Here is a 15,735-nt window from a genome sequence, read left to right as displayed (position 1 = left end):
TATCTAGAAAGCTATGACCTGGTGGTTTTAATTAGACATGAGAGATATATTTCATTTTGGAGATTAAAAAATGACAAATGCTCACAATACAAATAATCATGACAGTATAACTAACAAATTGTTTCAGATCTGGATGACTATCAGAGATTGAACTGTTAGAACTACTCAGATGTGTTTTTAAAAGAGTCATAAAAAAATTAATATATGTTACCCTATCAAATCCATATCCAAGGTACATTGAATTAAAATCTTAAAAGCATAGGTGTTTCAGACAGGAAATTAAAAACATAGGAGAATAGAAAGTGGTACATAACAAGTAATAACTGGCATTTAGAGACCACTTTAAGATTTGCCAAACATTTTTTCCTATATTTTATCAAATGATTTTCAGGACAATTTTTTAAACTAGTTTTGTTATTTCTGTTTTAATGTGGAAAACTTAAGCTGTGAGAAGTCAGTCAATGTCAATTAATTACTAGATACACTAGAGAGAATTTGAAATAAAATCAGCATTCTTTTATAGTTTGCTATACTCCCTTTCAACTATAAGAACTCTAAATTCTAAACTGTTCCTCAAAAAATGTTCAATTCTTCATAGATAGACTCTTCTTCTTACTACCTATGTCAATGTAGGCAAGTATTTAGCTTTCACATCCAACATGAAAATGTTGGACAAGATGGCAAACATATTTTTCACAACTTGGTGTCTTCCCATCCATCCATTAGCTTCTGATAATAACTGTTGGGAAACAAAAATAAAAATTCCTTTTCCATTCTAAGGGTTCACTCAATTTGACCAGGGAACAGAAACTTCCTTCAGAAGAGGTATATAAATTATATCAACTTGTTCTAATCTCCCACATGCTATAACTATTATAAGAATATTTACTACTAGCAATTTTTTCAGAAAATAAAAACTTTTCCCCTTAAAACTTTTCTCATCATTTTCTAGTCATAAATAGCTTCCATTTACACCACACTGAGGATGTTTAATTATTGTTCTGAGACAGACAAGTCCTATTGTATGTTTATTGTGAGAGTTTGAAAATATCTGTAGCAACATACAATAGAGAGCTATGCATTGAAGCATAAGGGATTGGATCAGTCAATATGACAGGAAATTACTTTGAATTTTGATATTAGGAACAAATTATACTTTTGTACACCTATCCAATTTTTATAACAATTTTGAGAGGAAAAAAGTAACAAAAATACAATACCAAAGGGGGCTGTAAGACCAATTATGATAGATTTGCTAGAAGGTTGAAGGGGTTGTTGTATATCTCTATAACTTGGACACATCAATATTTATCCAGAAGCCTACCTTCATGTATTACCTTCCTAAGTTACTAATTAGCAATGGGTAAGGGAGGAACGATTAAGATATGATTTGATGAATGATTACATGGTGTTTTTACATTTTCCCACAAGGTTACAGATCAAAGATTTATAAGGATCTTAGAAGCCACATAGTCCATTTACAAATTAAAAAGACAGAGCCTATAAAGGGTATAGAGAAAGAACATCGGTATTAAAATCCTAACCCTCTTACTCTAGACTCTTGCACTTTCCACTTCATCTTTAAACTCAAAGAACTCCTACTGGTAGAAAGTTGTGCAATAGAGAATGGGAAGAAAATAATTTGGATAAGAATTCCTTCCTGAGTTAATTGCAATTAATCAAGGCAAAAAAAAAAAATCTTGATTCCCTGAGTTCAACTCACATTATGAAAGTCCTGTTGCTGTCCTTGTAAACATTCTTCTCCTTAAGGTTTTCTTCATGGCAGCCTGAACATCTTTATTTCTCAAACTGTAAATAAGGGGGTTTAGCATGGGCACCACATTTGTGTAAAAGACTGAAGCTACTTTGCCCTGGTCCACAGACCCTGATGAAGATGGCTTGAAATACATGAATAAACCTGACCCAAAGAAAAGGGCAACAGCAATTATATGGGAGCTGCAGGTGCTGAAGGCTTTGGACCTGCCCTCAGTAGAGCTCATGCTTAGGATACTGGACAGAATAAGAGCATAAGATGCAAAGATGGTGACACTAGGTACTATAATATTTATGCCCACAACAATGAAAACTACCAGCTCATTGACATGGGTGCTGGTGCAGGAGAGCTGGAGGAGGGGGAGGATGTCACACATGTAATGGTTTATGATGTAAACATCACAGAAGACCAGTCTCAGCATGCATCCAGTGTGGGCCATGGCACCAGCAAACCCCATTGCATATGCCCCACTCAATAGCCAAGAACAGACCTGATTGGACATAGTGACATTATATAGCAATGGATTATAGATGGCAACATAACGATCATAAGCCATTATTGTCAACACATAGCATTCACAAATAACAAAAAAACAGAAGAAATAGAGCTGAGCCATACATCCTGAGTAAGAGATGATGTTTTTCTTTAGGACAAAATTCATCAACATTTTGGGAGTAAAGACAGAGGAGTAGCAGAGATCTATGAAAGATAAGTTAAAGAGGAAATAGTACATAGGAGTGTGAAGCTGAGAATTCATCCTGATTAAAATAGTCAATCCCAAGTTTCCCATTATAGTGATCATATACATTCCCATAAACAGGAAGAATAGGGGTAGCTGGAGCTCTGGTTGATCTGTTAAGCCTGCAAAGATGAATTCAGTGACTAAAGAGGCATTTTCCAAAGCCATTTTCTTTCATCTTGAGAGATCTATGAGGAGAAGAGAAAAATTGTACTATTAATGAGGAGGGAGAATCTAAATGAACTCTCTTTCCCATTTAAGAAAAAGAGTAAATCTGGAAATTTCTGGAAAGCATCAATATTATTCCATGCTATCATTCCAAAAATATCTAGGTAATTTAATTGGCTGAGCCACAGTCTCCATGAACTTGATTAATGCAAAAAATTGTTCCTGAGGTTCCCTGTGGAGTAATAGTTAATGTTCCTCAGATTTTAAAACAAAAAGAAATCAGGAAAATAACAGTAGTCTCCTCCCCTTCTCCACAGCACTCCTCTGCTGGACACATTGGGTAAGTATTTTAGCTACTGTTCTTATTTCAGAAGTGGTGAAGTAGTATCTCAAAGAGTTCTGCAAAAGCTATAGTCAACTTATTAACAAAATTATCAATAATATTATTAGTAATAAAAATAATAACGGCAAGCATTTACATAGCACCTATTATAGGTCAGGTACTCCCCTAAATCCCTTACAGATATATTATTTGAATTTTACAACATTGGGAAGTAGATGCTATTGTCTTCAGTTTATACTTGAAAAAATTGAGACAAACAAATTAAGTGACATTTCCCAAGGTCACATAGGGAGTAGGTGATTGAACTAGATTTGAATTCAAGTTTTTAATTCCAATACAATGATCCTAGCCATTGAACCATCAATTTTTTCTGAAACCTTGATTCAGAGTCCCTTTTCCTCTTGGTATAGAGTCCGAAAGAGCGAGGGGACTACCCCATTATCTTTGAATGTTCTCTTCTACATCCTTACCTACATTTTACCAGAAGACCTATAGATGAGCCAGTGACATAGAGTAGGGATAAGATATTTTATTTGGGAATTAAGGGTAGAAAGTATCCAATTATCTTTAATGCTTTCTTCCACATTCTTACCAAGACCACAAGACATATATGAGATAGTGACAGAGTTCAGGGATGTGGTATCTTGTAGGATCTCCTATCTACAGGTTGGCAAGGTTGGGAGGAGAAAAAAAGTTGCAAAATGTTTTAAAAGGTTGTGTTTTACACTCACCTTTCCTCTGTCCAGACATTTGAGTGTTCACCCTTACTAATTTCTCCTGAAAGAGAAATAATTCTGATAAGGGTGATCAAAAATTTGTTCTCTGAGACAGTGAGGCTTCCTTTTCTAGCAGGGAATTGGAGTGCACATCTCACCATCTGAAATGATGTAGAGTATGTTTTGAGATATAAAAACTACAAGTTTTTAACTGAGTAGACCTAGAAAGTCTGCTCCACCTACAGGGGAGTTAAAATAGTGCCTAGAGGTGTCTCCAGAATTCTAGGTATGAAAATGTCATGGTCCCAATTGGAAACAGTGAGGAAACAGCAAGTTCTCTCTCTGGGAAAAGACATTTCAGGGAGAAAGAATTACTGAGCCCATGTTTACATACTGCACAAAGGAACTTATTTTTTCTCTCAAGGGATTCAATCCCCTAACTCAACCCTTAACTTCATACAAGGGATTGTTGATTCCAGACTTTCATTTTCCAAATTTTTTTTCTAACTTTGGTCTTATTAGAGAATGTCTCTCTTGAATAATGCCATATGCAGCTGCCATCTCTAAGACATTTTTACATGATACAAAAAATAAAGAGAAAGTATGACATCATAGAGTAAGGAATACTCAGTTCTCAAGAGCAGTCTATAAATTTCTGTTAACATAGAATAAAGTTAGAGAAAATTGCTCTACTTCTATCCAGAGGAACATATTCTCTCCACCATGTATAATACAAAAGCCAAGCTCACTGAGTTTTTCAAGAAGTAGGACCTTCTACCATTATATAGCTTTTGGATATGAGGAAGTTTGTTAATTGTGTCTACACACACATGCATGCACACACACACACACACACACACAATTCTCCAAGTAGAAATTGCATTCATTCACCACCAAACCTCAACAAATTGTAAATTCCTTCATGATATATCTTGTATTATTTTTTAATAACTAAAGGAATACATAAATGAAGGAAAGGGTTAAAGAGTAGAATGGCAATATTCCCCATGTTGTGATGCTACTTTTTCTTATACACATGCCATTTTGGTCCCTAAAGAAATCTTTTAAAACTATTTATTTAATCACAATTAAAGACCAAAAGCAAATCCTGAAAAATCAAAGAAGAGAGTATACCAAAAATAAGATGAAAAAGCTCACTCAATTAAAAAATAACTAAATGTGATGGAAAATACAGATTAAAGCAGTATATTTTAAAACAAGAAAACTCAATTACCAGTATCAAAAAGAAAGAAGATATTAAAATAAATGAAAAAGAATGAAATGAAATTATTAGAAACTATTATTGGGTATAACTATCTGCCAATGAAACTGAAAACTTAAACAAAATAGATGACTAATTCTAAAATATAAAATGCTTAGATAAATGAAATGATGGAAAATGTAAATAATCCAATAACAAAAATAGAAATTGAATGAGCCATGAATTAACACCAGGAGAAAAAGCTCTAGGACAAGATGGATTTACAATTCAATTCTATTAAACATAAAAAGAATAATTAATTCAAATTTTCTACAAACAGTTTGCAAAATAGGGGAAAAAATAGGATTCTACCTAATTGCCCTATGACTCTTTTTTTTGAATAAGACAGGTTTCTTGAGGAGAAAAGGCTAAAAACAAACTATAAGGGGTAAAATAGGCACCAGAAGTGACAAATATGAAATAAAGTTGGGAAAACTTATAGTCAGAGCAAGGAAAAAGACAAGATGCCCAGGGAAACTCAACACCAGAAGTAAGGAAATATTTTGTGAGGTTGGATTGAGCCACTGTCTGGCAGGTTAAATCATAAAGAAGTTTAGCAGCTTAACCAGAATTAGCTAGAGTAAAGAGGAAGGCACTTAATCTTAAAAAAAAAAAAACCTTAGCTGCTTCTATAGATCAAATATAGTCATGATACCTAAGTTAGGGATACCAGTTTTGAGCCCCAGAAATTTTCATCTAACATTCCTTTTTAGTTTATTTATTTTTTCTTGTCTAAGAAACTCTCCTGAGAATGAAAAGGCTTATTTGAAGTCCTTCAACAGTTAAATGAATGGGACAGAAAATCATTTATGGTATTATAATCCTATGATATTTTTAAAATTTTCATTTAAAAAATTCCATTTGAATCATACCTAACTGCTAAGTGATTTCCTCAAGGAGAGAAACATTGTCAAAAATTTTCATGTGACTGAAAGGATCTACTTGTTTTCTGAACTTATTGGATCACAAATGGATATGTTGTCTTTTGTGTCTTTTCACACTGATTTATGTTGTCCATTGACACTATGGATGAGCGATTTCTTTTTGGAGTACTAGTTCTAGATTCCAAATTATTCCCATCCTCCTAGGAAGCTGCTTTCAAGTCCATTTCTCATCCACATTTATTCTCTCGATTCAATTCAACGAGAATTTACTAATCCCCTACTACATATCATAACTGGGCTAGATGTTGAGGATTCAAAAAGAAAAATGAAACATTCCCTTTCTTTGAAGAGCTTACATTCTATTAGGTGGGAAATATTTCCACAGATAAATATATATGAAAGTAATGTGGGAGAAAACTAGAAAGATCAATAAAAAGATCGCATATAGAAGACTTTTTTGATGCCCCCTTCACCTCTTTTGAGGTCTCAGTCTGGATGAAGTTCATGATGATGTGGGGTAATTCTTCATGAAGAAAGTTACTCAGTAGATATCTTTCTGAACTTTCTAGGGTATTCCTTCAGAAAAGTGATTGTCACATGAAAATTCTCAGCGTCCTCTTGGGTGGCTCCACTGTGAAATGAAAACAGTTACATCCAAACAATGATGAGAGTCAGCAAGACATATGATTGCAAAAATAATTTTGTTCTTGTGCAATTATAATTTCATGCAATATACATAAACATATACAGGTAGCATTAGAATGTGACATCATTGAAAAAAACTGGGTTTTGTTTGTTTTTATTTTTGCTATTAATGTTTTTTCCTTTTTATCCCTAATTGTGCAATACCTAACATATAGATTTTTTATAATTTTGTATTGTATTGAATTATCTTGAAATAAACCTTTATAATCTTTTTACTTTAAGCTTTTAATATGCCTTACCATACAGTGTGCTAGTTATTCAGCCCAACTTTGCACCATCTGAAAATTTGATAAGCATGCTAATAATGCTTTCATCTGAAAAGCATGTTTAATAGCATTGAACTGAGCTTTTATCTATAGATTGTTCCACTAAAGACTTCCTATAAAATTGACATTAGAAAATAAGAATTTCTTTCTAATTCTGGCTATTATGCTAATTCTAAATATAGCTAATTGAAATTTATTTATCTCATTTATGTCTACATCTTTTAGAGATGTGAATTTTTTTTTAATCTGAGTAAACAGGGGCAACTAGTTGGTGTAGTGGATAAAGCACCAGCCCTGAAGTTAGGAGGATCTGAGTTTAAATTTGACCTCAAGACACTTAACACATCCTGGTGGTGTGACCGTGGGCAAGTTACTTAACCCATTGCCTCAGCAAAAAAAAAAAAAAAAAAAAAAAAGAAAAGAAAAGAAAAAAGAAAAAAAGAAATAAAATAAAATAAAATAAAAATCTGGGTAAACATTTAACAAACTAACAAATTTATGGCTATTATAGAAAAATAAATTTCATCTCAAAGTGTTCTCCCATTTCCTTCTCTTCCTTTTGTTTCCCTAGTCCCTTTCCTTCTCTCTCCCCATTTTTTCCTCTTTATTTCTTCCTTCCATTCTTCTTTTTCCTTCTCCTTCATCTTCTCCCATACCATTTCTTCTCTTTCTATTTTCCATTCTTCTTTTAGGAATGGTAACATAGCTTGCTAGATTGAGTACTCTATCATATATCTCTAACCATATTTTTGTGTGGTATTCATTAACATAGCTAATCTCTTTATTTCAGCATTTTCTCATTTTAGGTATGTGTCACAGATACATGTCTATTTGATATAGCATGTACATTTTCTAGTCAACAATTATCCAAGTCTGAAATGTCAAGTAAGATATAATTCTGAGAGGAATCCATATGGATATATACATAATAATAAGAGAATTTCTGACAGATTTCTACCACTATTTATTTAAGATAAGCATAGCATACAGTTATCTAGAATCTGCACATTTAAGCTTGAGATAGCAATCACAGATCTGGGTTAACCAGCTAAATTCTTGCTTTACCAAAAAAAAAAAAAAAAAAAAAACACTTTCCTTTGCCATCTGTTCTTTGATTTATAAATCATTATTTTTCTTATCTACTTTTTGAGCTGAATCTTAAAAAGAGCTAGAGGTTTCATAATATGAAGAATAAAATGGAAAGTATTGTAAGCATGGTATACAACAAAGAGCTCAGGGATGGCAGATATATTGTCACCTACAGAGCCAAAAAAATCACAAAAACACGAGGAGAAAACAATCAGGTGGAGCAGGTGATCAAGTTTCAAATACCACAAAGATATCCGCAAAGATAAGGATCAAGGGAAAAACATTGGAGTTTACAATTAAGAGATTGTAATTAATAATGGTGGGCATTATTTCAACTATGTGAACAGCTCTGTAGTCAGATTTCAAGTGGCTCATGAGGCAATGGGAAAAAAATTATCTATATTTTTTTTTGCAAGAGTTTCACAAGGAAAAAGGAGAATGAACACAGGACAACATCCTGAAAGAATTGTAGAGTCAAGTGAAGGCTTTTAAAAGATAAAATAGATCTCTGAATATTTGTAACTAGCAGGGAAAGAGCAATTAGTCTGAAGACTAAAAAGAGAGAGAATATCAAAAAAAAAAATCTCAGATAGAGAAGGGAAGCTATCAAGAATATTAGTAAATAGGTTACTCTTAGGCAAGAATAAAATGTTAAGATAGTGGGAGTAATTTTGAGAGGACTTTAATAGTCCTTTGGGGGAGAAGAGGAGGTTTAGGAGAAATCAAAATGTACTGGAAAATCATTTGCTGAGAGGATGGAAAGAAGCAAACAAATTTGGGAAAATTAGGGGGAACATGTAAGGATTTCACAAACACACATGAGTTAAAGGCTCTCCATGCAGCAATAAACTGTACAGTAAGAACTGCAGTCAGTTATGAAATAATAATTCTATCTTAATAAGTGTCTGTTAGGTCCTGACTAGAATATTACAACATATCATTCACTATCTAGAGTTTCTTCTGTTGTATATCACTGTTTCCAAGACCAAACTCCAAGACTCCCTTAAAAATAGAAGTTATTCTCTGTAGCTATTATTCAAGTACAAATGACTACTATATCTCATTATATAATAATGATTTTTCTCACATCCTTGGAACATTGCTAACATCTGTCAGTCATTAGCACCATAACACAATTTCAGCACCATAATCAGAGAACAATACATATTGTTTTTGTTGAACTATTATATATCATATAACTATGTCCAGAAAGTTCTTTTAAATAACTTAACCCACTTATAAGTCATAACATTTATACTCTATTAAATACCAGTCACAGTGCCAAATCCTGAGGAATAACTAAAAGCAAAAAGCAATCCCTGTTCTCAAAGAGCTCACAGCCTGGGGGGTGGGAGGAGTCCATTTTTAATGTTCAGTAGTGTCACTTCAATTCCATTTGCTCTGTCCTGAAGCAGAGCACTGGTTCACTGGCTTTCCCATGCATCAATATATGTCCTCATATTTCTTAAGGACTATCTCCCATGAGGCTGCCAGATAGAGTTCATAATCCTTTCGTGAGAACATGGAAACTCACATATCTGAGGAATTTTGAAAGAAATCTAAATTCATCTTATTCCTTCCTCATAAGAGAGAGAATGTACAATTAAAAAAGCAGTGCCCTCAGAAGTAAGAGACCTGGGTTTGTGGTTCCAATTTTTTCACCAGTTATCTGTATAACCTTCACCTGGTCCTTCTGGGTATCAGTTTTCTCATCTAATAAGGGTGTAGACTACATAGGGTGAGATACAAAGCTCCTGTGAATTTAAGCATGATGTACAAATTGGAAATAATACAATAATATCTTATTTAGATTTTAATATTAAAAGATATTATATGTTGGCTTTGCAATATGAAAAGAAAAGAGATTAAAGGAATTAGAGTAGGTCATGAAGAATCCAAATTACTCTTTGAAGATGATATGATGATATACTTAGAGAACCTAGAGAATCAATAAAAAACTATTAAAAACAATTCACAACTTTAGCAAAGTTTCAGGATACAAAATAAATCCACATAAATCATCAGCATTTGTATATATTACCAACAAACTCCAGCAGCAAGCACTACAAAAAAAATTACATTCAAAATAACTGTTGATAGTATAAAATATTTGGGAATCTATCTGCCAAGGGAAAGTCAGAAATTATATGAACACAACTACAAAACACTTCCACACAAATAAAGTCAGATCTAATCAGTTGGAAAAATATCAAGTGCTCATGGTAGACAGAGTGAATATAATAAAAATGACAATACTACCTAAATTAATTTACTTAGTGCCATAACAATCAAACTCCCAGGAAATTATTTTACAGATATAGAAAAAATAGTAACAAAGTTCATCTGAAAGAACAAAAAGTCAAGAATTTCAAGGGAATTAATGAAAAAAATGCTAATGAAGGTGGACTAACTGTGCCAGAACTAAAACTATAATATAAAGCAGTAGTCATCAAAACCATTTGGTACTGGTTAAGAAATATAATCGATCAGTGGAATAGGTTAGACTCACAGAACAAAATAATCAATAACAACAACAATCTAGTATTTGATAAACCCAAATACTCCAGCTTTGGGGATAACATCTTGCTATTTGACAAAAACTCCTGTAAAAATTGGAAACTAGTATGGAATTAGGGTTTGACCCATACCTAACACCACATGCCAAGATAAGATTTAAATGGGTTCATGATTTAGACATAAAGAGTGATATTATAAACAAATTAGAGGAACATAGAATATTTTGCCTTTCAGATCTGTGGAGAAGGAAGGAATTTTTGTCCAAAGATGAACTAGAATTCATAACTGAATACCAGATAGATAATTTTGATTATATTAAGTTAGAAAGGATTTGTTCAAACAAAATTAATGCAGACAAGATCAGAAGGGAAGCAATAAATTGGGAAATCATTTTTACATTTAAGGGTTTTGATAAAGGCCTTCTTTCTAAAATATATTGAGAATTGACTCAAATGTATAAGAATTCAAGCCATTCTCCAATTGATAAATGGTCAAAGGATATGAATAGACAATTTTCAGATGAAAAAATTACAGCTATTTCTAATCATATGAGAAGGTGCTCTAAATCACTATTGTTCAGAGAAATGCAAATTAAAACAACTCTGAAATACTACTGTACACTTCTCAGATTGGCTAAGGAAAAGACAACGATGAATGTTGGAAAGGATGTGGGAAAACTAGGATACTTATACATTGTGAGAGGAGTTATGAATGGATCCTGCCTTTCTGGAGAGCAATTAGGAACTATGCTCAAAACGTTATCAAACTGTGCATACCCTTTGACCCAACAGTGTTTCTATTGGGCCTATATCCTAAAGAGGTCTTAAAGGAAGGAAAGGGACCCACATGTGCAAAAATTTTTGTGGCAGCCCTTTTTATAGTATCAAGAAACTAGAAAGTGAGTGGATGCCCATTATATATGAATGTTATGGAATATTTTTGTTCTGTAAGAGCCAATCATCAGAATGATTTCAGAAAGGCCTGGAGAGACTTACATGAACTGATGCTGAGTGAAAGGAACAGAACTAGGAGATCATTGTGCACAGCAGCATCAATATTATACAATGATCAATTCTGATGAAGATGACTCTTTCCAACAGTGAGATGACTGATGTCAGTTCCAATGATCTTGTGATGAAGAGGGACATCTACACCCAAAGAGAGGACTGTAGGAACTGAATGTGGATCACAACATAATAATCTCACTCTTTTTGTTGTTGTTCACTTGCATTTAGTTTTCTTACTCATTTACTTTCTTTTTTGATCTGATTTTTCTTGTGCAGCAAGAGAATTGTATAAACAGGTCTATATATATTAGATTTAACAGATATTTAAGATATATTGGGTTGCTTGCTATCTAAGGAAGAGGGTGGGGGAAAGGAGGAGAAAATCTTAAACACAAGGCTATGTAAGGCTCAATGTCAAATTATGCATGCATATGTTTTGAAAATAAAACTTTATTTAAAAAAAAAGATAATATGTTGAGCACAATTCTTCAAGGTCACTGTGTACTTTATAGGCCAGAATCCAAATGGATATAGTCCACACAGTACCATTAAGTTGTTTGATTCTTTTTGTTGCACACAATTAAGTTCTGCTTCTTGTGAGGAATATGTTGCTGTTCTGCAATGATCTTTTGAAAGATTTTTTCTTCATCTATTCATGTGTTCCAAAGTTATGACAGTGAATTTTAATGTCTGTTTTCAGTCCCAGAAAAGGAACAATAATAAACATATACTTTGTGACCAAAATGTAATAAAAATTATGTTAAAGAATCATTCAAAAAAGAATTAAAAATCAAATGAAGACTAAATAACATAATTGCAAAGAATTGGTGAGAGCAAAAAACAAATCACAAAAATGATAATCTCATTAAGGATAATAATGACAATGAAAAAACATGTCACTATATGATGGATACAAAGTACTCCTTGGAGGAAAATTATCATTTCTGAACAACATTTTCATCAATCAATAGGGTATATATACAATTTTTAAAAACCCAGAAAACAAAAAAAAATTTATCTCAATCATAGAAGTTTAAAAATCAGAGATGAATAAAATTAAAACAAAAAGAGAATGTATAATAAAACTCAGTCTTTTTTTAAAGAAAAAACAATAAAATATATAAACCATTAGACTAGAACTCAATATGAAGGAACTCCAAGAAGAGAAAGCTTATAGTAATACTATACCAATAGGAAGATGGTGTTGTATAAATGGTGGCTCTCAAGCTAAGTCTTGAAGGAAACAGGGGATTCAAATTTGTGGAATTCCTAACATTGGGGAACAGCCCAAGAAGATAAGAGATGAACTGTCATGTGAAGGAACTTTTAAAAAAATAAATATCACTGAACCAAAAAATGAATGAAGGTAATATAATAATAATAATGTAACATGTAATAAAACTGGAAATGGTGGATATGGTGCCAAGCTGTACAGGCATTTAATGTCAAACAAAAAAATTAATTTAAAAAAAGGAAAGCAGCAAAATGTCTAAATATGCAAAGAACAGAAGCCAAAAAGGGACAGAGAATGAACTGTAGTAGTTATTTTTGTTAGTATTTATGTGTATGTGTATTTATGTATGTATACTCACATATTTTTGTCATTATCTCTAAATACAAAAATTAATATTTGGGCTTTTCTGGCTATTTTATTCCATAGTTTGTTTATTTGTTCATGATTTTGAGTTTTTTTATTAAATTTATAATTTAAGAAAAAATTTTAAAATCCAACTTTCAAAAAATTTAAGGAAGAAATTAAATCATTATTTTTATAGATATGGTTTACTTACATAATCCAAGATAGTCAACTAAAAGACAAATTTAAACAATTAACAACTTTTGTAAAGTTGAAGGATAAAAAGTAAATTCATAAAAATCATCAGCATTTTTACATATTACAAAAAAATAGCAGGAGTTATAAAAAGAGAAACATTTAAAATAACAACTACAAAATACTTGGCAGTTTATCCACTAAGACACATGTAGAACCCATATGAACACAATTACAAAACCATCTTTCCAAATAAAATAGATCTAAATGCCCAGAGACATATGGATTGCTCATAGACATATCAAATCAATATAGTAGAATTGAAAAATATCTTATGAATTACTTACTTATTCAGAGACATGTCAATTAAATTACCAAAGAAGCACATTATAAAAAAAGAAGAAGAACAAAATTCATCTGAAAAAACAAAAGGTCAAGAATATTTAGGAAATTAACTGGGGAGAGGGGAAAAGAAAAGGGCCTAGCAGTACCAAATCTCAAGATTCCAAATTGTTCTCCAAAATTGTTGAACCAGTCCATAACTCTATCAACAATACATCAATGTCCTAGTTTTTCCTTATTCCTTCCACCATTTGTAATTTTTCTTTTCTATCATGTTAGTCAATATGAGAGTGTAAAATAAACCATTGTTTACTTTACCACTGTATTTTTCCATAAATGATTCCACAGAATTTAATTGATTAGGGAAATCAGAAGCAATATCCAAAAGAAACTGGGAATTGCAATAGACTAAGCTACAAACCAGAAAGATAAAAGATTTGCAATTAATTGATATTAAATAAGAAAACTTGTGCCAATTAGCAAATGGAAGATTCATTAGGAGGAAAAAAAAACTAGTTCTATAGACAGAAAAGAATAGGATCGGGAAATAAACACAGGAGGAATTGAGAAAATAGTGACAGTAAATGAAATGTTGAATTAGAGTGTAGAAAAAGAGATGCAATTTTGAAGTTCTCAGGACTTTAGTCACATTGGACAAGAGGAGAAAAAGAAAGTCCTGAATAAATGTAATAAGAGGAAAAAGCATTCCCAAAAGTCAAAGAATATTGGAGAACATTTGAATTGATATCTTGTAAATGTGAGCTCAATTTAGTGAGTGATATGAAATGAGATTCTTGATTTGCTGAAGAATAAAAGTAAAGCATTTTTTATTGCTAAAATTAAGAGAAAATGGAATTACTTTTCTATTTAAAATAATTAAGAAATCCTTCAACTAGATGATTATTCTTTGCCTGTGATAAATATTTTGTCTAGGATATTAGACTTTTTAAATATTTTATTTTCTCCTAATTATATGCAAAAAAATAACTTTTTTTATTTTTAATTCCTCTATCTTTTTTTGAGAAGACAAGCAATTTGATACAAGTCATACATGTGCAATAATGCAAAATATAGTTCTATATTAGCCATGTTGTGAAAGAAAACATAGACCAAAAAGAATAATAAAGTTTTGAAAGGCATGCTTCAATCTGCATTCAGATTTTGTAAAGGGGTCCTCAAACTTTTTAAATAGGGGGCCAGTTCACTGTCCCTCAGACTGTTGAAGGGCCGGACTATAGTAAAAACAAAAACTTTGTTTTGTGGGCCTTTAAATAAAGAAACTTCATAGCCCTGGGTGAGGGGGATAATCATCCTCAGCTGCCGCATCTGGCCCGCAGGCTGTAGTTTGAGGACCCCTGCGAGTCTTTCTCTGAGAATTGATAGTGTTTATTACATTAAGTTCTTCAGAATTATCTAGAACTATTGTATTGCTGAGAATAGCTAAGTGATTCTCATTTTATCATCATACAATACTACAGTCCAGATTTTTCTGAGAATATTCGAGTACAACAATCATATAGCACAACTTGTTCAGCCATCACTGGCTGATGGACATTACCTTAATTTCCAATTCTTTGCCATCACTAAAAATGTATTATAAATATTTGTATACACATATATATGTCCCTTTCCTATTTCTGGGTCCAAAAGTATGCAAAGTTTTATAGCTTTGTGGGCATGGTTAGATATATATATAACTTAGGAATGAAGGTCTTCTAGTAAATCATTTGTTTTGTTTAACAACAATATATTTTAAAATTTAAAAGGAAGAATTTATTGAAGTAAATATTATTGTGATAGTCGAATACAATTGAAATATAGATGATTTAGGAACTGAACCAATTGCAAAATTTCATTCCTTCTGATTCAGATATTATGGAATTATTTAGAGGCTATGGTCATGATGTTAAAATTTATTATGTATTTAACTGGATATATTTTGAAAGGGAAGGACAATATTTTTTTTACTTTATAAAAAAGAAAGAAAAGAAGAGAAAAAGACCTTGAAAAAATCCTCTTATTTGTAAACTTGTCAGTTTTTTTGGGATTATCTGTTTGAGCAATATCATAACATTTTATCAGCCCTATAAAAGAATTTGCTGAATATAAAAATTATTTTTATGAAATATGAAATATATTTTATGAATATAGGA

At 32.0% G+C, this 15,735-nt stretch overlaps 1 protein-coding gene across 1 annotated transcript; it reads right to left on the bottom strand.

The window, feature by feature from the left end:
• Positions 1 to 1,724: 1,724 nt before the first annotated feature.
• Positions 1,725 to 3,006, bottom strand: LOC127558039 (olfactory receptor 145-like). The gene has a single exon (XM_051991269.1). The coding sequence runs from the start codon at positions 2,679 to 2,681 to the stop codon at positions 1,725 to 1,727; it is 957 nt and encodes a 318-aa protein (XP_051847229.1). The 5' UTR covers positions 2,682 to 3,006.
• Between the last annotated feature and the right edge of the window lie 12,729 nt (positions 3,007 to 15,735).

Source organism: Antechinus flavipes, chromosome 3 (genome assembly GCF_016432865.1).
Source record: "Antechinus flavipes isolate AdamAnt ecotype Samford, QLD, Australia chromosome 3, AdamAnt_v2, whole genome shotgun sequence".
NCBI classification, from domain to species: domain Eukaryota; kingdom Metazoa; phylum Chordata; class Mammalia; order Dasyuromorphia; family Dasyuridae; genus Antechinus; species Antechinus flavipes.
Note: the sequence above shows the minus strand (reverse complement) of the source record. Positions and strands in the feature narration are given on the sequence as shown.

Coding starts and splice junctions, on each gene's coding strand:
- LOC127558039 (XM_051991269.1), bottom strand. CDS start 2,681: ATGGCTTTGGAAAATGCCTCTTTAGTCACTGAATTCATCTTTGCAGGC.